Source organism: Mercenaria mercenaria, chromosome 14 (genome assembly GCF_021730395.1).
Source record: "Mercenaria mercenaria strain notata chromosome 14, MADL_Memer_1, whole genome shotgun sequence".
Classification (NCBI taxonomy): Eukaryota; Metazoa; Mollusca; class Bivalvia; order Venerida; family Veneridae; genus Mercenaria; species Mercenaria mercenaria.
In genome coordinates, this window is record NC_069374.1 from 69,482,473 (window position 1) to 69,510,350 (window position 27,878).

At 36.0% G+C, this 27,878-nt stretch overlaps 1 protein-coding gene across 1 annotated transcript; it reads right to left on the minus strand.

Annotated features, from left to right (window-relative positions):
* Positions 1-3,451: 3,451 nt before the first annotated feature.
* LOC123527689 (uncharacterized) lies at positions 3,452-26,385 on the minus strand. The gene is made up of 4 exons (XM_045307306.2): positions 26,111-26,385; positions 11,396-11,923; positions 10,301-10,384; positions 3,452-7,881 (listed from the first exon to the last, which is right to left on the minus strand). The coding sequence occupies exons 2-4, from the start codon at positions 11,682-11,684 to the stop codon at positions 4,436-4,438; spliced, it is 3,819 nt and encodes a 1,272-aa protein (XP_045163241.2). The 5' UTR covers positions 11,685-11,923; positions 26,111-26,385; the 3' UTR covers positions 3,452-4,435.
* Positions 26,386-27,878: the final 1,493 nt, after the last annotated feature.

Sequence of the window (27,878 nt, forward strand, 5' to 3'; positions counted from 1 at the left end):
AGTATAATGTGACTGGGTTGGGTATCATGTCACGTGTCTACGGCGTGATATTCCAGTGAGGCAGCACTATATACTTGGGCATTGTGCTCACTGCTACAAGTAGACACCGTCGTTTATATGACTGAAAAATTGTTGAAAAAGACGTTAAACCTGAACACACACACAAACACAATTTTCTTATAAGTATACAAATGTACATACAAGAAACAGAAACATAGAGCTCCTGAAAAAACACCATGTTAGTCTATCGATCAACACGCCTAATAACTTTGTACATGTATGCAATTGGGTGCATGAAAGTTTCAAACCTCAGCATAAATATCAAGGTCAAATACGGCGCTCAAACAGAAAACACTGATAATAAAATGTACGCAACTAATATTTCAAATTTTGACATTCCTATAAAAAGGGTATAAATGCAGTGAAATGTTACCGTTCTCTGCATAGCAGAGATGCACAAAATCTCTCTCGTCGGGCACCACACGTAATTAACTGAAATATCAACAAATTATTGCAGAAAAAAACGATATTTTTGTAGAACTAAATCTTGGCGCGAAGTTAATGGGCACTTTCTCGGAAATGTGTTTTGGGAACAGTTACAACTGTTGTCAACGACATTTTCTTGCAGGTACCTTGAACTCGTGAAATAAGTCTATATTACATTTTAATGCTGTCATCATCCTCATCATCTCATCCTCCTCATCGTCATCATCATCATCATTATCATCATCAGACAATGTTGGCTTTTCCGCTCCGTTAATTAACGTAAGATAGCTTTAATCAAATTGTGTAATTAAATCACTGATCTTGAGAGAAAATCAGTCCATAGTTACTCTAACTATGTTAAGTGTCGCTAGACTCTACCTTTGCAAGTTCGTTTCTGACACAGATCGTCCGAAATTCACCGCCTGTCAATCAAACTAATCGATAATCCAATCAGATATTGATTTTTGACACACCTCCACGCACCGCTTATATTTCCTTCGACAAGCTGAAATTGCCGAGGTTCTTAGATACGAAGCAGTTACTTTGAAAAAAAGGTTGTATAATGTAGATCTGTCTAATCATGGTTAAAAGATGTCAATGGGGACAATGTAATTCAGACAGTCGGTATAAAGATCGATTAGTAGGAGATGTACAGTTTATTCCATTTCCGAAGCAGAAAAGAAACCTTGAAAAATGCAAACGCTAGATAAAAGCATGCGGCCGTCCTCACCGTAACAGTTGAACACTAACAACATCGACGGAAATTACCACATTACGTTTGTTCTAAGGTACGGCAGTGTATTTCATATCATATGATCAGTTTCCTGCTGCTCAGAATGTGGTCTAGCCCAGTGACATTACTAAATGTATTGAAACTATATATTATACTTCGCTGACTATCAAATTGTTGCATTAACTGTATAGAACCCATTTTCAACATCTGAAAAAAGTGTTATATTATCTTTGTCTTCTTCAGTTTGACAGTTCATGTTCTGACATTGACCACTTTAGAAATGTCTTAATGCAACACTTGAAATCATGTCTTTAAAATAACTGAGAGTATTTGTTTTCAAATTTATCATCTTTCAGAGCAATGTCTTCTTAGAAATTAAAAATAAAATCACAAAAGGACAGATGCAATGGCCGGTCATTTAAGTTTAGATCAGACAAGGTATACTGAGGTGTACTTTACACGAAACATCAAATTGACAATAACAAAAATAAGTTAATGCATTGGACATTTATTTCATAAGAAAAGCATAATGTCTAATGAAACTGGCAATTTTGCACATTAGTGATATAAATATCAGTAATATTCAATTTATGAACAATTGCCTAATATCAAATTGTAAGAGGCTAAACCTACGTTGTTAATAATGTAATTTATTATATACCTATATAAATCCTGTCGAAAATACAGCTTGTATTTCACAAGTAAATATGAATGGGCAGAAAAAATTTCCGTAATGTACCTTTTGTATTGTATGTTACCGGACTACTTTCATTTAATATGCATGACCTGACACAGTTCTTTAAATAGCGCACACAAAAACTTCACTAATTTCTATTTTAACATCGACAAACATTAAAAGATTCCGTTCGATAACAAAACAACAAACACAAAAGGTGAAGGTATATAATAAAAGTGTCATTACAACAGTAGCTGGATCTGGGATTTTGTATTCTTGCACGGACGGATCACACTTGGCGCTTGCGCGCCTCCTGAGATCCGATCTGGCAAAATCCACTCAGCCGAATACAGCATCCCAGATCAAGCTACTATTATAATAACCCTATTATATGATAAAATAATGTAGGACACGAACTGCGCGGCATATTACGGAAGCTCCGATGTGACATGTGTGCGTTTTTTATATCGCGGACACGGGACAAAAAACGTACCTCAGAAATCCTGCCATATTGAACAAAAGAAGTCCTGACATGATTCTTGTGGAATTCCACTTTAGTGTATCATTAAATGTTCCATGTACACCGCCATATGACCACATTTACGGATGGCTCTAAATTTTACAATGGTACTCGTGAGATGTGCAGATGTTGAGGTCTGCCCAACCCGGGGCTAGATGACGTGGACGATAGCATGCATCTCCACTACGGTACATGGAAGGTTCAATGAAACCGTTTTTGTCATGAAGGGCGGCCTATGGGTCTTTTAGTTCGTTCTATTCTAATTTCAGAGTAAATTGGAGAATTCAGAGGAGCTTACAAGAAAAGCTTTACTTGGCATATGTATAAATTTTAAAATGCCCTGTAACTTCACTAAAATGTGTAACTAGGCCAGGTACTGATCATTCACTTAGAAATCCCGACAATTATTCATTTTAAAACATACCTTTGGTATGTGAAACTGGCATTAGTACAAAGTTTGAATAATTGCATAGTCAAAATTAAAATCTTACTGACGCGTAGGTCAATAAAAGTACCGGTTTGGAAAAAAGCAACACGTCTTTGGCCGACTGGATTAAAGTGCATACCCGGATAACCCAATAGGTAGACAGGTGAAAATAATATTATCCTTACTAATATTGCAATAAAAGTAGTATATCTGAAATCTTTTGTCCTTCACTTTTGATTCAAGTAGTGAAGTTGTCAATCAGTTGCAGAGAACATGCCAGTGCTATTACGGAATCCTGGAGCATACTGTTGAACCTATATCCAATAAATCCTTTGAAAGCAATTAGCAGTTAAACTGTTAGCAGTAAGTTAGTTAAATTAGCAGTTATGTGAACTTATGACAAAGTAACCTCACTCTTTTTAATATTGACATACCTTAAACAGTATAGGAACTATAAATTCATTCATACCAGCGGTTTCTGAGAACTGAAAATATTTCACCAATTTAGTTAACATTTTAGATGAGGCTATTAACAGCCGTTCAACAGAAAATAAATGTATTAATCTACTTTCTGTGCTGATGTTTTAAACAATGTTAGACATTAGAATCTTGGTTTAAACATATTTATTTATCAAGATATACATGACATATAACATCCATACATATAACATCCATACAATACAAATATCAAGACAAGTGGATTGAATTGAAAGCTTCTAGAGCTTACAGTAACTCTCTCCACAATTCCATTAGAATCTTATATAAAAGATCAAGAATAACACAGATTCGCAAAAAGCCTTTGGCAGGTAACTTTTGCAGTAACTTTTGATATCATAATGTACGAACAAAAAAAAATATACTGACTCATCAGCAAAACTTAACATTCTATGCTTCATAACTTGACAAAAATCGTCAGTATTTGATAATGCTGGTTTTGACATATAATATCATATGCACTTCAGCATTCAATACTTGTTAAATAATACTGTAAAAATTCAATCACATGTTAACTTGGAAACTTATAGAACAGTAGCTGTTTATAGTTTTTAAACTCTATGTAGATATCACCATGATATTTAATAATAAAAGATTTATATCAAGACTGTACATACACATACAACATATATATTTTCAATGTTAAATTGGAACTCATGATTATACTGTAATGCTATATAACATACAAAAACTGAATTCTCTGTACAGATCAAAAAGTAAATAAAATTCTTTTTGTGCTAAAAAGTACAAAAACAAAGCAAACAACACTGCCATTGGCACATGGATATTTAAAGTTAGGAGTGTGTATCAGTATTTGTGCAAGATCATATGCAAGCATAGAACACAACCAAGCATGATAATCAAAATGCTTATACTGAATTTACCCGTGGACTGAAGAAATGGAAAAAATTAATAGTATTTCAAATGGAACTTAAGAAGATGCTGATAAACGTGAATAATAATCGTTCTTACAAGTAATTCAGAAGTGGCGTCTTTATATATATATTGTCCATTAATGGCCATGTGCTTTTAACTTGTAACCGATCACAAGCTGCCATAAAAGCGTTTTATTTCGTTTTACAACTAAAGTAACAATTGTCAACCATGCTGGTCTACAGTCCTAAACTCCAATTCTGTGAAGGATTTATATGAGACGACAAACGAAGGTGAAGATTTAATATACTCGATTCCCTCCCCTTTAATACCATCTATAGAGTCAATGTAATCTATGTACACTACAACTGGACGCTTGCATTTCTCCAAGGTATCGACAAAATTTCGGAATGCCCTAGAACTCATTTCTACACTGAGTAATTCAAACTTTGTCCCGCTGTACCTGGAAAGATCGGCATTATCTGAATTTGAAGGTGGGCTTCTTGGATTGATTGTCTCCTGCTGATCTCCAATAGTGTCGTCTTTCACGATCAACAATTTAAGCTCTACTTTTACAGACTGTTTATATTTCATTACTCTATCTACTAAAATGTTTAATGCACGACTTGTCAATGTTACGCTTACTATCAGCATGTGCTCAATATGTTCCATATTATTTGGCAGTACAAGTGACCTTTCGTCTAAGTCCATGAATGTCAGTTCAATGCGATGCAGATCTAACAGCTGCGGAATAGTGTCTAACACTGTCGTCACATCAGGAGACTTTAGCATACCACATTCCAATTTTTGCAGTTTTGGTGCTGCAGGTAGACATCTGAAGACGGCAGAAACGGCACCAGCAGGTAAATCATAAATATTACAGAACTCCAGAGATGACAGGTTACCTTGATATTGTGATACTGATACATCCAGCAGAGAAAGTCGCTGCAACGCTTCATTAAAGTGTAGCTCGGATGCAGAAACCTTATATAGGTGAAGACTCTGTAAATGTTCATTCAGTTGTAACTGTGATATAAACAACTTCCTCAGTGTAAGATCATGTAAGTGCTCATCCAGATGTAACTCTGTTACAGGTACATCCTCCAGTCTAAGCTTCTGTAAATGTTCATTCAATTGTATCTGATGTACAGGTACTTCCTCCAATGAAAGCTGATTTAAGTGTCTGTTCAAGTGTAATTGTGATACATTCACCTTAATCAGAGAAAGGTTTTGTAAGTGATCATTTAGTTGTAACTGTGATAAAGATACATCCTGCAGTCTAAGTGTCTGTAATTGTTCATTCACTAGTATACGTGATACAGGTACTTTCTCCAGAGAAAGACTCTGTAAGTGTTTGTTCAGATGTAACTCTGTTACAGGTACATCATCGAGTATTAGCTCCTTTAAGTGTTCATTCAGTTGTAACTGTGATACGGGTATGTGATACAGAAAAAGATTCTGTAAGTATTCATTGAGTTGTATCTGTATTAAAGGTACACTATATAGACGAAGTATCTTTAAGCCTTCGTTAACCCGTAACTGGTTAACAGGTACATCAGACAATACAAGATTTTGTAAGTGTTCTTGCTGACACAGGTCAAGCTGAAATCCCTTGCAAGTTGTAAATGTATGCTCATAACATTTTACTTTCAAGTCAACTTCCTTTAAAAGTGTTTGCTGTGAAACAAAATACAAAAATCGTTCTATAGAATTATGCGCTACACTGTCATGTGCATGTAAATACAATAGTTCAAGTTGCTGTGTTTTCAGTCCTATCATTTGATCAATTACATTTGGCACTAAGGCACGTGTTTGTGCTCTAGAAAGCGAATCAGGCTCATCAAACGGAATTTCAGTAAGCTGGAATTTACATACAGATTGCATTTCTGGTAATCCTAAATAAATCCATTCATTTGATAATCTAGGGCCCACTGCCTTTCGAACGAAAACGAGAGACTTTATGGTGTTAGAATTTATGTTAACCAGTGTCTTTAAGGGGTCGGAGTCCTGCTCACACCTCGGGTCAATTATTATGTCCTGTAGCGGTAGGCCCTGTTCTACATGTCCATTTTTTATACTCTCTGTTAAACAGCTTACTATCATATTTTGGATCGCCATCACCTGTGTATATTCTTTATCACCCCGCGAGTGAAAGAATCTGCATCTGTAATCTTTGGTCATTTCATCTTCATTTATTATACTTTGCAGTGATTGTAATACCTCTCTTGCTGTAGTCAGATCAAAGCCACTCAGAAATGTGAACACAGTCGCCATCTCTAGAACTGCGGACACGGAATTACATCTTTTCATTATTGCATCTTCGATACGAACATTTTCTGCGTACTCTGACTGTATATAAAGTGCAGCAAAAAATTCTTGGATTGTTTTGTGAAAAAATGAGTAAGCATCTATTTTCATCTTCGCTCTTACGTAGAATGATTGCATTGAAAGTAACCCGGTCTGTAAACACGTAGCAAGGGTATCTTCACTTGATATTTTCTTGCCTCTTCGTAAATGAGTCAAGGCAACATTTTTACCGAAAATAAGAGAAGGTCCTTTTTGTTCACAAAATAATGTTTCAAATGCCAATTTTCCTAATCTGATCATTAGATTATAATATGTAGCACAGGACGGCGAATCGTGAAAACAATTGATGTTTGAAGCAGTCACTTTTTTAAACTTGGCAAGGAGCTTTACCTTTTTCTCAGCAATACTGAAAAATGTATCTACGATGCCAGTGTAAATTTCGCAATTCGACTGTCCAATTTCTTTGTTTATATTCCACGAGGTTATCAGTTGTACAAGTATGACAGGAGTGTTATAGACATGGGTTATTTTCATTTCATCAAGCTTCCTTTTAAATAGTTTGCATGCTTCAACTTGGTTCGAAATATCGGATCTTAAGAGTCTTCTTTCCTCAAAAAGTGACATTACGTTTGACACTAGTTTTTCCTTACATATTTTTGCTACATTTTCAATGCATACGTGCTGGTCAATTTTTGTTGAATCAAGGGGAAGCATGCAAAACTTCCACGGTCGCGATGTTGACAAATATGTACAGTTTTTTCTTGTTGACCGCCTAGGAATGTCAGACAAGGACCATTCATCCAGTCCATCTAATATTATCAGACATTTTTTGTGATAAAGCACCTCTGTTAAAACTTCGGTTGTGTACGCACTATGTCTCCCTAAAGCGCTTAAAATATGATTTGTTATCATTGAATCTACATGCCTTTCATTTACATCTGTTTCTCTGAGAAATATTAGAAACAGAAACTCAAAGTTTTTCATCTGACTGACGTCATTATGTTCAAAATAGCAAACATCATCGTCCTCAGGGCTATGTGCTTGACACCAATTTAGAGCTAACCATTTAGTAAAAGAAGTTTTACCTAGTCCAGGTTCTGCAGTTAAGTATATTTTGTTGCATTCTTTTGACTGTTTGTTAAATATCTTATCTAATGAATCTACTGATGGTGTTTCTATTGTTTCATTTTCTAGTTCTTCCGTTTGTTCAAATATTTGCTTCAACTTGTCAGTTTCACGCAAGTAAAGTGGAAATGGTGGAGTGTAGACTTTGATCAATGGAGCATCAACTTCTTCCAAACAAGGACAGATTGGAATTGTACTGCAAATCTCCCTGTAGTAATCAATAAGATCTGACTGAAGATCTGAAAATGTAAAATATATATATTTTTTTTTTGCATCGTTTAATATTCTACTAAATGTGTCGCCTAGAGAAAACATATGTTTTAAACCTTTTTTTACCGGTCAACTGTATTTCTATACCCAAGTACTTTCTGTTAAATGAAAAATACGATGACAAACGATCGACCAAAATATGACTAGCATGCCCACCTGAGAACAGAACTTCGCGGGAATGCTCTTCGTTTTAACATATTTTAATCTTAGAACATAAAAGCCTCGACTTTGACCATAGATACCAGCTTGAACTAACTTGATGAATACAACAAGCAAGTGTAAATGATATCAAATTCAATAAATCTATGTAGGAAATCTTTCAGAAGCACAGAACATTACCAAGCAAACTTAAATATGATTGAAAATGCAACCGGCTTAAGCAGAACATATTATTAAAGGACTAAAAAGGAATAACGTAGATCAACACTGAATTCGTTAAGGAAATATGTTTACGTTGGCATGAGCCAATGTGGCTGAAAATAAATCAGGCCTAAAAGCAACGATGAATATACAACACGAAAAGCCACGTTCCAAAACTGCAGTCTCCCAAAACCGCAACTTACAGCACGTGGATGGGCACGTGATTAGCACACACGAGCATACGCGAGCGCACACTCACACACACACGCGCACACCATTACACATACACAGACAATGCAAACACACGAGGACAAAACGAACAGAAAAAGTGGCAAAACAGCACTTGTGAGCATTAAAAACCCGTTTTTTTGTGTGCATCTAACTGCTACCTTAACTCTCACCATGTTCCAAAGTCACAGGTGAGACTCCCGCTTTTTGGATTACATTTCAAAGTACTGTACAATCATTAATTTTCGTGGGCATGAAATTTCGTGGTTTTGGTCAAAACAGCAATTTCGTGGGGATATGAATTCGAGGATATCAACTTTTGAACATAAAATGAATGGGAATTTTACTTGTTCGTTGGGATTAAATTTCGCGGATTTCTCTTCCTTTTATGTGAAAACGCAGAAATGAAACACGCAGAAATTTGTTTCACAATTTTTTGGGCCAACACGCAGAATATTTTGACCGCAGAAATAACCCGCTATACGGTAACTCAACCACGAAATCCACGAAAAATAGTCCCTCACGAATATTAATGATTTCACAGTACACATCTTGTATAAAACACTGACCACTCTGGGAGCGCAAAAGTCAGTGAGAGAGGCCTTGCTTGAAAAATTGAGTAAGAGAGAATCTTATGCTACTTATAAAGCTGTATCTTCTTACACCTGCATTTTTCTACGAGAATGTTTCTTTTTAGATTTTGGTGTGTGTTTTGTTAGTAAAACTTTATAAGCCTCTAGCCCCCTATGTATTAATTTGAAAAAACTTGAGATAGTATAACAGAAACTGTTAATCTGTAAATTAGATTTTAATTAAAAAGATAACGACAGCCAAACAACGGACACTTTTGCCAATATGAAAATACTTGCATTAGTATGCATAAGACTTCTTCCCGATACTTGGTATGGTCATTATCTCAGTATAATTTCAATATTTATCAAAGTAAGCAGTTTGATTGGGTCAGTCGAAACATTTTCATACTCTGATGAACCACTTGTTAAACAATTTGCTTTCATACGCGTATGTCAGTGTTGCATCATAGCCCAATCGGACAGCAGTAAATCTGAAAGCACGGCTATAACTCTCTTATTTCTGTGGGAAATTTGAAAGTGTTAGCGCTCAATTTCTTAACTAGATAATTTTCTTTTCAGTTCTGTTACAAAATTTGATAAGGGGGCTGTTTTCGAAATGCCAAGATAAAATCATCAGAAAATGAAAACTCTGATGGGTATATTTCGAATTATAAGAGTTACATTATTTTTTTCCTGTGTTACCTGTCTTAGAACACACGCCGTTTCATTCAATTTGTTTTCCTCGTGCATGGACATCAGAAAAATAATATAATCTTACAGTGGGTTAGGATTCAAAATTGTAACAAAAATCTAACACGTATATTCTCGATCTAATTGAACAAACTGGAAATATATATATTTTTGTAGGCCCAGATTTTGATAAATGTCCATGTAAGGAATTTCTGAAAAGTTTGTTGAATATCTATCAAGCAATTCTGAGAGAAAGTTGTTTAAAAATATTTCTGTATTTTGCGCTGGAAGCCCTTCAGTGCAGTCAGTCGAAACCGTTTGAGTGAGTTGGGTTTTACGGCGAATCGACACAAAATGTCATATATCGCCGAGGGAGCAGACTTGAAAAAAATCATATCAAAATGCTTCTGATCAAGTGCGGTGAAGTTTTATCAGGCTATTCAAGGGATTAATCTTTTAAACATTTGCTGCTGGACGCAAGAGCATCCGTCTTAACAGTATACAATATTGGTACATGTATTATCTTATCTTAAATTACCTTTTTCTATATCAGCATATTTCATCTTCTTTACAGGCGGTTCTTTCCAATCTGACTCATGTTCCAAGTTACCGTCACTTGTTCCTGTCAAAACGTGGCAATGGTGTCAATGGCATATTCATAAATCATATTTAAATAATACATGCAATAGCTGGCAGCACACAAGGGAGCACGCCGTGCAGATGCAGTTAAATACACTTTAACATGACATTTAGACACAGATATGACTCCTGTCGCCATTTTATGTTTCAAAAGGAGAATAACTAGTTAGTGCTCAAAATAAAGTTATGATGATTTCCTTTTATAATCTTTTATCACCATTTGTGTGGCAGTTTCATTAAACAGTTTTAGTAGTTACAAAGTTCTTGTACAGACAACAATGTGAGAGAAATTCATGTATTTCAAAAAAGAGACGATCAACTAATCATTGTTCAGGACATGGTATTTGTAGCCTAATCATGCTTTTATACCTATTGTCAAGTGTCGTCAAATTCCTTTGGCTTCAGTAATTTTATGTATTATGCGGGCGTTTCTTGGATGGGAATGTAATGTGGCAGTGGGTGTGGGATTGAGGGGTTTGAGTGGCAGTGGTGATGGAATACTTAGGAAAAGGAAACTAAAAAAGTGGGAGAGGGGTAGGGTGGTCAGTTTGTGAGTGCTGGGGGTGGAGGCGGGGAGAATAACATGAACTCAATTTGGGACCAACCGAGTTCTTGTGCTCTGTTCATTGTCTCCTCACCACCTACCTATATGTTAATTTTGAAGTGGTTGATGAACATATTTGACTTTGCCTTTGCTGTACCCTTGATATTTAACCTATAGGCCTGGTTCAGGCGCTCTGAACATCGTATCATCACCACCTACTTATATGGCAATATTGATGGTTGTATTCCTCGGATCAACTCATCACCATCCGCGAAAATAAAGTCAATAACTTCAACAGTTTTGAAGTTGTGTCCCGAACACAAAATACAAAGGGGTGTGCCGAGGACAACGGCGAAGTTTAAAACAAAAGTCAAACAAGGTATAATGTAATTATGCTAGCATTTTTTTTGTATTCCTTACAAATAAATGGTGTGTTAGTTTTACATTTACCTTGCTGAAGTTGTTCTATTTTGCTTTCTGCCTCCTTCACCATCTCCAGGATGTCAAAATTACCACTGGAAGTACAAATCTTTTTCAGATCCTCATAATGTCCTGGTTTTAAGTGCCCCCTACTTTCCATAGTCTCAAATTTTCCAAGTAAAGACTTGTTTTGAGCCAGTATTCCTGTTGGAACGTAGGTTTTCATATGCTCAATGAAGTTTTCACATTCCATGCTGTCAGTAACCATCTGGTCAGATATATCTGTCAATAGCTTTCTATGTATTCTTTCAAGCTCCATTGTTTTAAAGATATCAATAAAAATGTTTATTTCTACTTTTAGCTAATCTTCTGTATCCTATCACGTATATAAAAGAAACCAATATCCCATGTACCAATTGCTTTTCATTAAAGCTGTTTCCCACGTGTTACACTTTGAATGCATCAAACTTAGAAAATACGCAGATATACAGCGAGAGATTTCCATATTTATTCTAAATGTGGAGCTGTGGCTATGTGAAAAAGAAGTCTTTTATGTACCTGCAATATAAAATTTACAAAGTTTTAACAGGAATTACACACTAGTGTATCATTGAAGGTTCCATGTGCACCGCCTATGAATACATCTGCGGATGTCTCTAAATTGTTTTTTGTACTTGTAGCATGTTTAAATGTTGAGTTCTGCTCAACCTGGGGCAAGAGGGCGTAGACGGTAGCATGCATTTTCACTACCGTCCATGAACAGGCTCAATCAAACTGAGTCTGCAACATTTTCGTTTTTGTCGTGTTGAGCGACCTGTGGATTTTCCACTTTTTCTATTCTGGAAAATATTAAAAAGAGTGACATAAACATGGGTGCACAGGTGCCCGTGGTTTATATCAGAAAATAATTTTCAGTTGTGATTTATTAGCCCATTAACCTGAGTTCATCGTCGGATACACACGGGAACCTTATTACGCTACACTACATGTCATCGACGATGCATGTGTTGACTATACATCGATCATATAGCACACACTATGGAGCGGCGATTTATATAGGGAGATTTATTATATTTACATATTAAAGATATTTATAGTAGTATAGTACGAGGCGTTTCACAGAATACCTGCAGCCCTGCAGCCAGATCACGTGACCCTATGACGTAGCAGTGAGTCATCGCGTGGGGGCGGGGCTTACGCGGAAAAACCAATGACATCACAATTGCGCAACAATATGGCGGACAAGTCAATGCCCTAGAACAACAGGGGGAGCCGCACACGGCATAGCCTATATAGAACAATGAGTGTGGTTATCGCGGAAATTCCCATGACGTCACGGCCGCACCCAACATTTCAAATAACAAGATTTAGCTTACCAAAAGGTTCCTTCTAGCGCATATTGAATATTCTTTTTAAGGGATCTTTAATAAAACAATTATGAACTATGTGTTTTGCTAGTTTACGTGCATTCTTATCTATTTATTATAAGAATACTTAAAGTTATTTCACACAAACATTTATTTAACTTAAAATAATAAACAGACACCTTTAGATGAGCGATTCTACCTAAATATTATCAGCGGACAATAAATAACAAATACCACAACTCTGTCAAAATTTCGGGAACCAATGTCGACAGCTGTCCTAGTGGCACAGATCAGAATTTGGTCGTATGTTTGCCTATTTCTAATTAGCAATACAATGGCAGAAAAGTTCTGCCAAATGCCAGTAATTACATTGCATGAATGGATACTTACAGCTCCAGAACGACTAAATGTTTTATTTTGTTGGGTTTAACGTCGCATTGACACAATTATAGGTCATATGGCGACGTACCAGCTTTGATGGTGGAGGAAGACCCCAGGTGCCCCTCCGTGCATTATTTCATCACGAGCGGGCAACTGGGTAGAACCACCGACCTTCCGTAAGCCAGCTGGATGGCTTCCTCACATGAAGAATTCAACGCCCCGAGTGAGGCTCGAACCCACATCGATGAGTGGCAAATGATTTGAAGTCAGCGACCTTAACCACCCGGCAACGGAGGCCCCTCAGAACGACTAAACCAGGAGAAAAGGGCTTTTATATAAGTCGGCACCAACAAACTAATGGGTTTGAAAAAAGTGCGTACAAAAAGTTCACAACTTGAAAATTACAAAACAATTAATCAAAGGGCATGAAATTACAAATTTCGAAATATTTATAGCTCAGTAAAGTGAAGAAATGCATTATACGGTTCTTGATAAAAACAAGGGATGTAATTGAAATGTTGTAATCCGGTGACGGTACGTATCGTGCAATAGCATTCACAGACAAGTGAAAAATCTCGAATAACTTTATTAGTACAGTATGTTTTGATGGTAATACTTAAAATGTCAAAATAATAAAGTTGGTATGAAATAAAATCGTAAAAAGAACCTCTGGAAGTAGACTGGCTCCCGTCCCTATGTCTGTTCTTATTTACTAATATATGTTTATTCATTAAGAGGGAAGTAACTCCAGCAGGTTGTTTCTACATTGACATTTTTTATTGACCCTGGGTTCAGCCATCAGATAAAATGTGCTATTTTAGAGGCTTAAGATTTTCTTATTTTGCTTGCAGTATTTTATAAAAAAAAAAATAGCCATGCAGCCAGGGAGCCAGGCTACTCTGGAAGCAGCAAAGAATGCAACCGAGAAGAATAATAGTAGACGAATATTTTTGGGCGGGAGTCTATTTATAGATGATGAATATTCATTTAGTTAATCTCGATTCTACAATATGACATGTAAGATTTAGGAGTTAGATAGTTTAAACTAAATTACTGTTTTTGTAGATCTGTTTATTACGTAGTTGTATTTCACTAAAGATTGACTTAAAGATGCGTAAAAACACATTGGCAAAGAGGCTATTTGTAATGAATATGCATGAGTATAAAATGGCGGCGCCCTACTGGAATTCGGATGCCTTTGATGATACCCTTGTATCCATTACCAGCTGAGTCAAGTGTGACATGTTCACCATAAGTGTTCCTTCTCATGAGAAGGAACAACAAAAGAGGGTAGGTGAGTCAATCGAAAATTCCCATGACGTCACGGCCGCACCCGTAACATTCCGTTACCATCCAGCTTCTCTATTTTTAGCATTAGACAATAGAGGTTATTATATAACGTTGTTCTTTTACTGTCACCGTAGTTTTATCATTCCTTAATCTATATATTTCATTGTTTTATCATAATAGTACGGATTTCTTAACTGACTCCCAGCTTTAAGGTAGTTTCACGTAATATAATAATATAAAATCAAATCTATTAAATTTAACCCACAAATCAACAATACCCACAGATGAAATGACAAAGCGTTCACTCTCAAGTATATTATGACCTTTCAACAATTGACTATTTAAGAGATAACAATCGATATCAGTTACAATGTGTGCGTTAAGCCTGAAAACAGACAATATGAAAAATTGAGTCCTATGAAGTCCTATGACTTTATTTACCTCATTTTTTTTTTTAATTTCTTATTTGTTTAACGTAACTTTGAAATTATATGTCGCTATATCGTGTGTACCAGGTAATCATTAATTTCAATATAGCCACGCTCCTACTATCCGATTAAATTACCGGGTATTTTGTGTCTATCTTTATCAAATACTATGGTATTGTGCTATTTTTTTAACCTGTCAAATTTGCATAATTATACGCTCTGTGCATTTGATATTTTAATATACGGCCTAAATTCGGTGCTATCCGTATGTTTTACGGAAATCAAAATTGGTTTAGTGTCTAAATATCATTGTTAGTATTGTAAGTGAAACCCGTACTCGTTCCTATCGGTGGCTCAGTGGTTACAACGCATGGCTTGTATGCCGGGAATCGCCGGTTCGAGTCTATACGTGAGAAGATTTTTTTTTCATTTTTTAAATTAGTTGTTTATTCATTTTCATGTTTTAAATTACCAAGGGACACGTGAAAATCAAAATATCACGGGCTTCGCGATAAAATGTGTTTCGTACTGAAATTTTAGCGATCGAAATCATGAATATAGCTTGTTATAATTCATATTCGTGAAATTTGTAATATACTGAAATAAACCGTGAATAAAAAAAAATAGTATAAAAGAATAGAAATAAAAAATAAAAAAACAGTTGTAAAAATACAATGGAGGAAATATTGAATAAAAATGTACATGTACTAAGTGTTTGTGAAAAAAAGACACTACACGGTTTCGATCTTATGACCCCGTGGTTTCAAGCTATTGACAGCGACCACTGAGCTATTGTGACTTTCGTACTTCCGTATATACGCTTTAGATACAAACCATTTTAATTGCATGTTACTTTCCGTGCCATGAATGGAATGTACCGAAAATCAACCGAAGATTAAAATATTCTGTGCATCGACCATGTAATCAATATGCATTAAGACAGGTCAATATAATAGTACAATATTGAGAGATTAATCATTAAAAATATGATAAACTACCTAATGAAATAAGGCCAACGAACTTTGTATTATCATTTTTCATTCTACATTAAAATTCATTTTTTAGTTTTTCTTATTTGTACGTAGTTTGTATATATTACAGACACGTAAGAAAATAGCCTAAACCAATATCTCTGCTGTATTTGAAAATTAACTTTATTCTTTATACCAAATAAATGTGTTCAAAACACATGTATAATGATTTCATTTACATGAAAAGGATTGAATAGCGCCATAGCTACAATATATATATATATATACGTGAGGTGTACTTTTTTACCAAACATATACTTACCACGATTTCATCTGCCTTAAAAATGAATAAGACAGATTAAATTAAATAATACATTGCTTACTTTATGAAAGTCTTAAATTTCAGCCTATTCATATTCGATTATAGAAATATTGTTTAATATTCATTGACTCATCCCGATAACAAAAGCGTATATAGAGGCGCGGCAAGCGAGTCCAGACACGATCCAGCTCTGACTCATCGAAGATGCGGTAATCCTTTTGTTCGAATACAATACCACGTTACTACGTTATGTCATACAATGCAAAACAAGAGGGTCATGATGACCCTGGATCGCTCACCAGAGTAATATGAGCTACATGTTTCAAATGTCAAACTGATGATCTTTAGAAATTTTTTGGAAAATTTTCCAATGTACAATCAAGTAACCCCTGGGGCGGGGCCAATTTTACCCCGGGGGTCATGATTTGAACAAAGTTTGTAGAAGTCTAATAGGCAATGTTACATATCGAATATCTAAGATCTAGGCCTTCTGGTTTATTTTTAGCAAATTTATGAAGATTTCCCTATGTACAATCAAATAACCCCTAGGGCTGGGTCAATTTGACCCTGGGGGGGGGGGGGGGGTCAAGATTTGAACAAATTTTGTAGAGGTCCACTAGGCAATGCTACATGTCAAATATCTAAGCTCTAGGTCTTCTGGTTTATTTTTAGACAATTTTGAAGATTTTTCATTGTACATTCAAGTAACCCCATGAGGCGGGGTCAATTTGACCCCGGGGGTCATGATTTGAAGAAATTTTGTAGAAGTCTACTAGGCAATGCTACATGTCAAATATCTAAGATCTAGTCCTTTTGGTTTATTTTTAGAAAATTTTTGAAGATTTTCCTATGTAAAATCAAGTGAGCCCTGGGGCGGGGTCAATTTTGACCCTGGGGGTGATGATTTGAACAAATGTTGTAGAGGTCCACTAGGCAATGCTACATGTGAAATATCTAAGCTCTAGGCCTTCTGGTTTATTTTAAGAACATTTTTGAAGATTTTCATATGTAAAATCAAGTGACCCCCAGGGTGGGGTCAATTTTGACCCTGGGGTCATGATTTGAACAATTTTAGTAGAAATCCACTAGGCAATGCTATATGTCAAATATCTAAGCTCTAGGTCTTCTGCTTTTTGAGAAGAAGATTTTTTAAGATTTTCCTATGTAAAATCAAGTGACACCTGGGGCGGGGTCAATTTTGACCCCGGGGGTCATGATTTGAACAAATTTTGTAGAGGTCCACTAGGCAATGCTACATGTGAAATATCTAAGCTCTAGGCCTTCTGGTTTATTTTTAGATTTTTTTTTTGAAGATTTTCATATGTAAAATCAAGTGACCCCTGGGGCGGGGTCAATTTTGACCCCGGGGTCATGATTTGAACAATTTTAGTAGAGGTCTACTAGGCAATGCTACATGTCAAATATCTAAGGTCTAGGGCTTCTGGTTTTCGAGAAGAAGATTTTTTAAGATTTTTCAATGTAAAATCAAGTGACCCATAGGGCAGAGTCAATTTTAATCCCGGGGTCATGATTTGAATAAAATTGGTAGAGGTCCACTAGGTAATGCTTCACACCAAATATCTAAGCTCTAGGGCTTCCGGTTTTTGAGAAGAAGATTTTAAAAGTTTTTCCTTTTGGTTGCTATGGCAACCAGAATTCTGCATGGAATTCAATTCTTTGAACAATTTTAAAGAAGACCATCCAAGGAACATCCCTGTGAAATTTCATCAAAATTGGCCTGTTGGTTTAGGAGGAGATGTTGTTTAAAGGAAAGTGTGGACGGACGACGGACGTACAACGGACGGACGGACGCCGGACGGTGAGCGATCACAATACCTCACCCTGAGCACTTTGTGCTCAGGTGAGCTAAAAAACGTAATCTAATCCTTTATGGTTCATCTTAGGGAGTGGCACCCGATTAAAATTACATATACATTAACTCATATGCATTTAGAGATTGAAACTCGAAGTGTGAAGACAGCGCGCTCTTAAAATCATTTCAAGTGATGTGTAAAAAGATTAAGAAATTACAACAAGAAGGTCATGATGACCCTGGATCGCTCACCTGAGTAATATGAGCTACATGTTTCAAATGTCAAACTGATGCTAAAGTATTAAGAAAGTAGGTCAGTAGGTCATATTCATGGTCACTGAAAGTCAGTTTTAAGATTGGTGTGCAAAACTGTATGTCATTCAAATTTCAAGGTTGTATCTTAAAAAACAAGATGTAGGACAGTAGGTCAAGGTCACAGTCAAGTGACCCCTAATTACTTGGGATCATCAGGTAATTATAACTAAACATTCTAGGAAATATGATCAGATAATTTTTGAAGTATGTTTTCCTATATAACTTATATAACAACTAAGTGACCCCCGGGGCGGGGCCTCTTCACCCCAGGGGCATAATTTGAACAATCTTGTTAGAGAGCCACTAGGCAATGCTACATACCAAATATCAAAAGCCTAGACCTTGAACGTTCAGTGAAGAAGATTTTTAAATGTTTTTTCTTATGTAAGTCTATGTAAAACTTGGGACCCACAGATCAGGGCCTCATTTCACCCCAGAGGCACAATTGGAACAATCTTGGTAGAGAGGACCACTAGGCAATGCTACATACCAAATATCAAAAGCCTAGGCCTTGCAATTTCAGAAAAGAAGATATTTTTTTTTAAATCCTACATAAGTCTATGTAAAACTTGGGACCCCCAGAGCAGGGCCGCTTTTCACCCCAGAGGCATAATTTGAACAATCTTGGTAGAGGACCACTTGGTAATGCTACAAACCAAATATCAAAAGCCTAAGCCTTGCAGTTTCAGATAAGAAGATTAGAAAAATTCCTATATAACTCCATGTAAAACTTGGGACCCCCGGTAGGGGCCTCTGTTCACCCCAGGAGCATAATTTGAATAATCTTAGTAGAGGACCACAATGCAATGCTACATACCAAACATCAAAGGCCTAGGTCTGGTTTCAGACAAGAAGATTTTTAAAGTTTTTCCTATATAAGTCTATGTAAAACTTGGGACCCCCGGGGCGGGGCTTCTTTTCACCCTAGGTGCATGATTTGAATAATCTTTATAGAGGACCATTAGATGATGTCACATGCCAAATATTGAGACTATGCCTTGTGGTTTTGGACAAGAAGATTTTCAAAGTTTCCCTATATAAGTCTATGTAAACCATGTGACCCACAGGGCGGGGCCATATTTGACCCTAGGGAGATAATTTGAACAATCTTGGTAGAGGACCATTAGATGATGCTACATACCAAATATAAAAGCCCTATGACCTGTGGTTTTGGAAAAGAAGATTTTTAAATTTTTTCATTTCGGTTGCCATGGCAACCAGAGTTCTGTATGGAATTCAATTCTATGAACAATTCTTAAAGGAGACCATCCGAGGAACATCCTTGTGAAGTTTCATTAAAATTGGCCTGTTGGTTTAGGAGGAGATATTGTTTAAAGGAAAGTGTGGACGGACGGTCGACGTACGGACGGACGGACGCCGGACGGTGAGCGATCGCAATAGCTCACACTGAGCACTCTGTGCTCAGATGAGCTAAAAACGGATAATTTAGTATAATAAAACGAGATATAGCGGTAAGCTCATTTTACTCTATTATTATTTGCTTGTTTTATCATTATTTTACTTTTTCCATCATTTTAAGTAACTGAAAAGAACTTACCTCTACCATGATTAACACTCCAGAGAAAAGTGACGTTATAAAATCTATAACAGTATTGAAATCTCTAATATAATAAGACCAAGTCGCCCGTTTTAATACTTTAGATTTCAAGACATTGAACCAAGATTAGTTTAGGTGAAATTATCCAATTGAGCTGCTGCTGTTGCTGCATTTAAAATTTTTAAAATGTAAATTTTGAAATTTGAAAGATTAGAAATTTATATCGTTTTCAGTTTTAAATTTGTATATTTTGAAATTAGTAATTTGTATCATTTTAGATTTTGAAATTTGTAACATTTTGAAAATTTATATTGTATATTTTGAAATTTGAAAGATTAGAAATTTGTATCGTTTACAGTTTTGAAAATTTTAAATTTGTAATTTGTATCATTTTAGATTTTGAAAATTTGAAACTTATATCATTTTGAAATCTGTAACATTTCTGAAATAACTTTTTAAAATTTGTATTATTTTGAAATTTGAAAGATTTTAAATTTGTATCATTTTGAAAATTTAAAATTTTAAAATTTGGAAGATTTTGTACCGTTTTAGATTTTGAAAATTTTAAATTTGTATTATTTTAGATTTTGAAAATTTCAAACATGTATCATTTTTGAAGATTTTAAATTTGTATATTTCGAAAATTGAAAGATTAGACATTTGTATCGTTTTGAAAATTTGTATATTTTGTAATTTGAAAGATGAGAAATTTGTATCGTTTTAGATTTTGAAAATTTTAAATTTGTATATTTTGAAATTTGTTTCATTTTAGGTTTTGAAAATTTGAAACATGTATCATTTTGAAATTTGTGTCATTTTTAATTTTTTAATTTGTATATTTTGAAATTTGAAAGATTAGATATTTGTATCGTTTTAGCTTTGAAAAATTTAATATATTATGAAATTTGAAATTTGTAATATTTTAGACTTGGAAAATTTGAAACATGTATCATTTTTAAGTTGGTATCATTTTGAAAATTCATATAAAATTTTGAATATCATTTTCAAATTGAAATTTGTAATGTTTTCAAACTGGTATCATTTTGAAAATTTATATAACTTTGTAAGCTTTGAAGTTTGAAAGATTTGAAAGTTGTATCGTTTTTAGATTTTGAAAATTTATTTTATATATCTTTGCAGACTTGAAATTTGAAAGATTTAAAATTTGTATCGTTTTCAGTTTTATGATAGAACACTGGAATATAGATTAAGGAATGACAAAACTAAGGTGATAGTAAAAGAACAACGTTATCTAATAACCTTTATTGTCTAATGCTAAAATTAGAGAAGCTGGGTGGTAACGAAATGTTACGGGTGCGGTCGGTGACGTCATGGGAATTTCCGATTGACTCACCTACTCTCTATTGTTTTCAGAGTCTGGAATGTTACGGGTGCGTCCGTGACGTCATGGGAATTTCCGATTCACTCACCTACTCTCTTTTGTTATTTGGAATGTTGGGTGCGGCCGTGACGTCATGGGAATTTCTGATTGACTCACCTACTCTCTTTTATTTTCGGAGTCTGGAATGTTGGGTGCGACCGTGACGTCATGGGTTTTTCCGCGTAAGCCCTGCCCCCACGCGATGACTCACTGTTACGTTATAGGGTCACGTGATCAGGCTGCAGGCACTCTGCCCAACTCCTCGTACTATACTACTATTTATATACTAGGCCTACTGAAGGTCATTATGAGAGGCAACGGCCAACAACCCTCACAACTCATAGAACTTTTATGTGAAATGACACCAATTGGTCACCGTTATTCAGATGGATCAGAAATGATAATAACAAAGTAAAGGGTGGTTTTTACGACCGGCTGCTTGAAACAGGTTTTACAAAGGTAAATTAAATCTATAAGAAGAGAATATGCAAAATAAGCATCGTTTCTAAGTGGGTTACAATAAGACTAAGGAGAGTGCATGGCTACATTTGAAAAAGTATGTACTGGATATCATATAGTAAATAACAAAACTGCATAGAATAGAGTCCTGTAAGCCAGGCCAAACAACCGAAGTTATTAGCACTCCTATACCCATACTTAATTTGGTTTGATCATGCTAATTACTTTAGGCCCACCATTGCCGTTTTGTAAGTGTATAGCAAGGACGTCGCTGGGACGTTGCAATATAGATATTTTTAGGAGTTCAATAAGGTAAATTAAACGTCTCAGATTCCCAATTAGGACAAGCAAAAGTTGAATAAAATTTCGAATAGGTTTTTTTTTTAAAAAAAACAACTGAACAATAGAAATTTCGAAAAATCTTTCTGGTTCACAATGATGCGTTCTAGTTGATGATACGAAGAATATTTATATGCACCGGGCCTTTTTTTAAAGAAACAAGTCAAAATTGTGTTTTTCTTCCTGAACGGGAGGCAAGTTAATTATTTAATATCAAGTCTCCTGTTTGGGAAGTAAGGAAAAAACCCATATATTGTTTCCCGAACAGGCAGTTTCACCTACTGATGTTAGAGATAAGTTAGCCAAGCTACTATTCGTTTGAACGCGTTTATCACTGTTAGTTCAAGCTGATTATCTTAAACATATGATAAAACCTTGCCACTAAATACATAACACAGCCCGGTACAAGTTACGATATTAGATCAATAAACAAATTTAAATAAGATCACTTTTACATGTCTGGGTAAAAATATTTTTTTCAGTCTGTGAAAATTGTAAACTATTAGTGCCAGCTGTGTGTTATTTTGTAAACTTCTGACATACGTAACTCAAAATTTCTACTTAATTTCTCCAACTAGAAATTTTGTCTCAAAATTTCTACTTACATTCGGATCATTTTATTTTTCTCTAATGTAGAATCTTTGTATAGATGTAATTAAAAATAGTCTAATTAATCCACCCGCTGTTTGGCGTATTTTTCCTCATCCAGTGTTATAGTGTTGTAATTTATAATTTTATTTAGCCCTTATTTTCAGAGCATCATGACAGACAATAAAAATTCAGTCAATAAAAAGATAGGGTCGTGTACTTGTTTGCCGGTGGGTCTTGTACTTGTTTGTTGGACTGGATACCCATTGGATCGTGTACTTGTTTGTTGGACTGGGTACCCATTGGATCGTGTACTTGTTTGCTGGACTGTGTACCCATTGGGTCGTGTACTTTTTTATTGGACTGGGTACCCATTAAGCCGTGTACTTGTTTGCCGGATGTGTACCCATTGGGTCGTATCCTTGTTTATTGGACTGGGTACCCATTGGGTCGTGTTATTGTTTGCTGGACTGGGTACCCATTGGGTCATGTACTTGTTTGTCGGACTGTGTACCCATTGGGTCGTGTACTTGTTTGTTGGATTGGGTATCATTGGCTCGTGTGCTTGTTTGCCGGACTGTGTACCCATTGGGTCTTGTACTTGTTTGTTGGACTGGGTAACCATTGGATAGTGTACTTGTTTGCTTGACTGTGTACCCATCGGGTCTTGAACTTGTTTGTTGGACTGGGTACCCAATGGGTCGTATACTTGTTTTAAGGACTAGGTACCAATTGGGTCGTGTACTTGTTTGCCGGACTGTGTACCCATTGGGTCGTGTACTTGTATACCGGACAGTGTACCCATTGGGTCGTGTACGTGGTTATTGGACTGGATACCCATTGGGTCGTGTACTTGTTTGCCGCACTGGGTACCCATTAGGTCTTGTACTTGTTTTATGGACTGGGTACCCATTGGGACGTGTACTTGTTTGCTGGACTGGGTACCCATTGGGTCGTATACTTGTTTTAAGGACTAGGTACCAATTGGGTCGTGTACTTGTTGCGACGTGTACCATTGGTGTTACTTGTATACCGGACGTGTACCCATTGGGTCGTGTACGTGTTATTGGATGGATACCATGGACTGTATTGTATACGACAGTACCCATTGGGTCGTGTACGTGGTTATTGGACTGGATACCCATTGGGTCGTGTACTTGTTTGCCGCACTGTGTACCCATTGGGTCTTGTACTTGTTTTATGGACTGGGTACCCATTGGGACGTGTACTTGTTTCCTGGACTGTGTACCCATTGGGTCGTGCACTTGTTTGCTGGACTTGTGTACCCATTGGGTCGTGTACTTGTTTATTGGACTGTGTACCCATTGGGTCGTGTACTTGTTAGTTGGACTGCGTACCCATTGGGTCGTGTACTTGTATACCGGACAGTGTACCCATTGGGTCGTGTACGTGGTTATTGGACTGGATACCCATTGGGTCGTGTACTTGTTTGCCGCACTGGGTACCCATTAGGTCGTGTACTTGTTTGCCAGATTGTGTACCCATTGGGTCGTGTACTTGTTTGTTTGATTGGGTATCACTGGGTCGTGTGTTTGTTTGTTAGACTGGGTACCGATTGGGTCGTGTACCTGTTTGCCGGACTGTGTACCGATTGGGTCGTGCACTTGTTTGCCGGACTGTGTACCCATTGGGACGTGTACTTGTTTGTTGGTCTGGGTACACACTGGGTCGTGTACTTGTTTGCTGGACTGGGTACCCAATGGGTCGTGTACTTGTTTGCTGGACTGAGTACCCACTGGGTCTTGTACTTGTTTGTTAGACCGGGTACCCATTGGGTCGTGTACTTTTTTGTTGGACTGGGTACATTTTGGGTCGTGTACTTATTTGTTAGACTGTGTACCCATTGGGTCGTGTATTTGTTTGTTGGACTTGGTACCCATTGGGTCGCGTACTTGTTTTATGGACTGGGTATCCATTGGGTCGTGTACTTGTTTGTTGGACTGGGTACCCATTGGGTCGTGTATTTGTTTGTTGGACTTGGTACCATTGGATCGGTACTTGTTTTTGGACTGGGTACCATTGGGTCGTGTACTTGTTTGTTGGATGGGTACCCTTTGGTCGAGATTTTTTGACCTGTACCCATTGTCGCGTATTTGTTTGTTGGACGAGTAATACATTTATCGTATACTTTGTTTCGACTGGGTACCCATTTGGGTCATGTACTTGTTTGCTGGAAAGGGTAGCCTAGCAGAGAATTTTATACACCTCAGCATAACAACTCGTTTTCAATTTTTTAAAAAGTTGTTGGACTCAGTATAGGGCTTCTGGGCTTCTGCAGACGTTATATGCAAAAAAAACTATTGTATTAAAACATGACACAATGACTCAATGTATTGTTTTCACAGGTGATGACTTTACCATTCCATACAGTTGTTTGTTGCCGTTCTTTCGTTTTTGGAAACAGTCAAAATATTCATATTAGGGCGCACAAATCAACACTACCAAAATCATGTATTATGAACATATTTTATTCTTCTTGTTATTTTCTATTTTCTCATATATTTGTCATTTTAATATTGTCATTTTAGTAGTTGAAATAAATAGTAGAAAGTATTATAAATACGTTATTTTATATTACCTCCCTTTATTGATCTGACAGTATAAGATCATGTGCAGCACTGAAAGTAACGCTTTTATTTTCTAACCATATAATTAGACATATTCTGCTTTTCGCCATACCGAACACAATAAAATATTCAACTGTGTATCTAGCACCTGTGATACCGTATCTCGGCTTGCGACAAATCCAAGTTGATATACAACGTTGTTATCAGTGCTTGCGGAATTTAATAATGTATTTTGTCATCATGAGTTTATCCGACATAACACGATAACAAGAGAATACGTCAATATTTAACAACCTCAGTCAGGTCTAGGATTCAGTCGTTTTTACAGTCTGTAAATATATGGACAATTCATAAATTTAAAGATTTTTCAGTCTATAAATTTACAGACTGGGTAAATAAAATCTTTTAGGATTACAATTTAAATCAAAACCGCAGGCTTACTTGAATACTGCTTAAGCCGGTGCTAGGGGGCGTGGACAGTGTTGCATTTTCCATAACCGCCCATGAACAGACTCAATCAAACCGAGTCTGCAATTTTCACTGTTTGCCTCGTTTTCGATGCTTCCGAGGGATCTAATTTCCAGATTTTAAACTTAGATATTTTAAGACTGCATGCATAGATAAAGGTTATATGTCTTTTTCTGTCAGTATTGATGACTCTGAATTTTAGGAAAATGTGAAAAAATTAAAGTGATCCTACCTGTCTGAAAGTCTCCTATTAGTTTTATCTATGCATGTAATGTGTGAAACATTTCATTTTAACCTGCGATTTTGATTTAAATTGTAATTTTTACAAATTTCATATACCCAGTCTGTAAATTTATAGACTGAAAAATCTTTAAATTTATGACCTGTTATTGTGTAATCAGACGGAAACACGAATTTGTTCATTATTAAAAGATATAAGTGAATTTTTCTCATAACTGAATATAACAAGATACTTACTGAAATTCATCGCATGAGCCAACATAACCGTGTGGTGATGATTTAACAGGTGCTTTTACGTATGCATATACATGACAAAAATGAAAAACCAAGAACAGCAGTTATACAAATCTCCCCATATTGTAATTTATGAATGTTCGGCACGCTTTGTAATCGCATTAATTCTATGCCAGTGAATTAAAAACAACATTTAGCCAACAGGACTAGCCGGGTGGTGTCCTGTTGTCCGTTCTCTAATTTACTTTAAACACATACATTTTATTTTCAGTCGACGTAATGACCTGCACTCCTTGACAAAGATAAACTATATGATTGTGACTGCGCATGTCTATTTCAATTCTTTATCTGCGTTGGGTGCATGTTACTAATTCCTTTTCTTCTTCATTTCATGTAAACTATTAAATCTTCAGACATCATTTTCATCATTTTAAATGAATCATTTCATATAGCAATTTAGTATAACATGCCTAAATAATCACCACAAAGGATACTACAAGAAAAATAACCTGTTCTGAAAAATGACTGTCAAGCAATGGCGCATATATAGAAAATTAATTGAATAAAACTAAAACATGGAATGCTCAATGGTTTAGAAAATTTCTTCATTCAATAAACAATTTAGCAAATATTGTGCATTCCATAAGTATCTAACAATTCAGCAGTTGCGAGAAGATAAAATAAGTGTTGAAAATCGCACTTGCCCATTCTGTGATGTACGTCTTGATCTTTCCTTGTTATTAAAGAGAGCCTCTGATATTTGTGATGTCATACACGAACTTATTTCTTACATTGCTTACTAATCCGGCATTGTGTAACAAAATTATGATTCTCTTCTAATTTTGTTGTTTTACATTATTCTAAAACGTACAGTATTGGGTTTTGATTCAATTGTGGCATGTTCACCGCGCCGGGCCCCTTTTCATTTTGAAAAGAATAAGAAAGGAAGGTGTAACAAAATTATAAGAATAATTACGCAGAAAGCATGCAGATGTATGACCCACAGTTATTAACTGTCATGTTTACTAATTTAAGGATCATAAAAGACACGCTATCATATATTTTGACAGGCGGGAGAATGAAACAATAAATAAATTAATTAAAATACCGAGAACAATGTTCGGAATGCTGATTCACTAGTAATTCACGTAAGCACAGGTGTCTTTTATGGTCACAGAAGGTCAGTTATATAAAATAATTTCTAATAATTATAACTTTAGACAGGATGATTGACAAATTGTGTATATATGTATTAATCATGGTTAAATTAGCTCGTAATGAGGAGCTGGCCAGATAGTATATAAGGCCAGAAATCCAGCTCTCAAAGCAGAGCGATCCGTGGTACGAAAGATGTTGCATGTCGAAATTGTTATATTGAAACTTGTTTAATTTATGTCGTAAATCTTGAAGAACTGAATAGAAAACATATGCAATAAAATTATAGAAATTATAGACTGGTTGTTGACTCTGATTTATACGGCGGCCACGCTACACGTGGTTGAATTGGTGCCTTAAAAGAACCAGGATTCAACGAGGGCTGGGTTAATACGACGCGAAGTACACACTATAACGACACGAGTGAATTGATATAACAGGATAAGGGGTTACTTGTTGCTAGATTTACTGAAGATGGCTAACCAGGATATATATACTGGGGCTGTTTTCAAAATTTAACAGTAGAACTTTCTAATGTTTCAGCAGCTGTCGGCACTCAAGGTATAGCACAAATTGTGTTGCCTTATGAGGGGGATCCTAAACAATTTGAAAACTG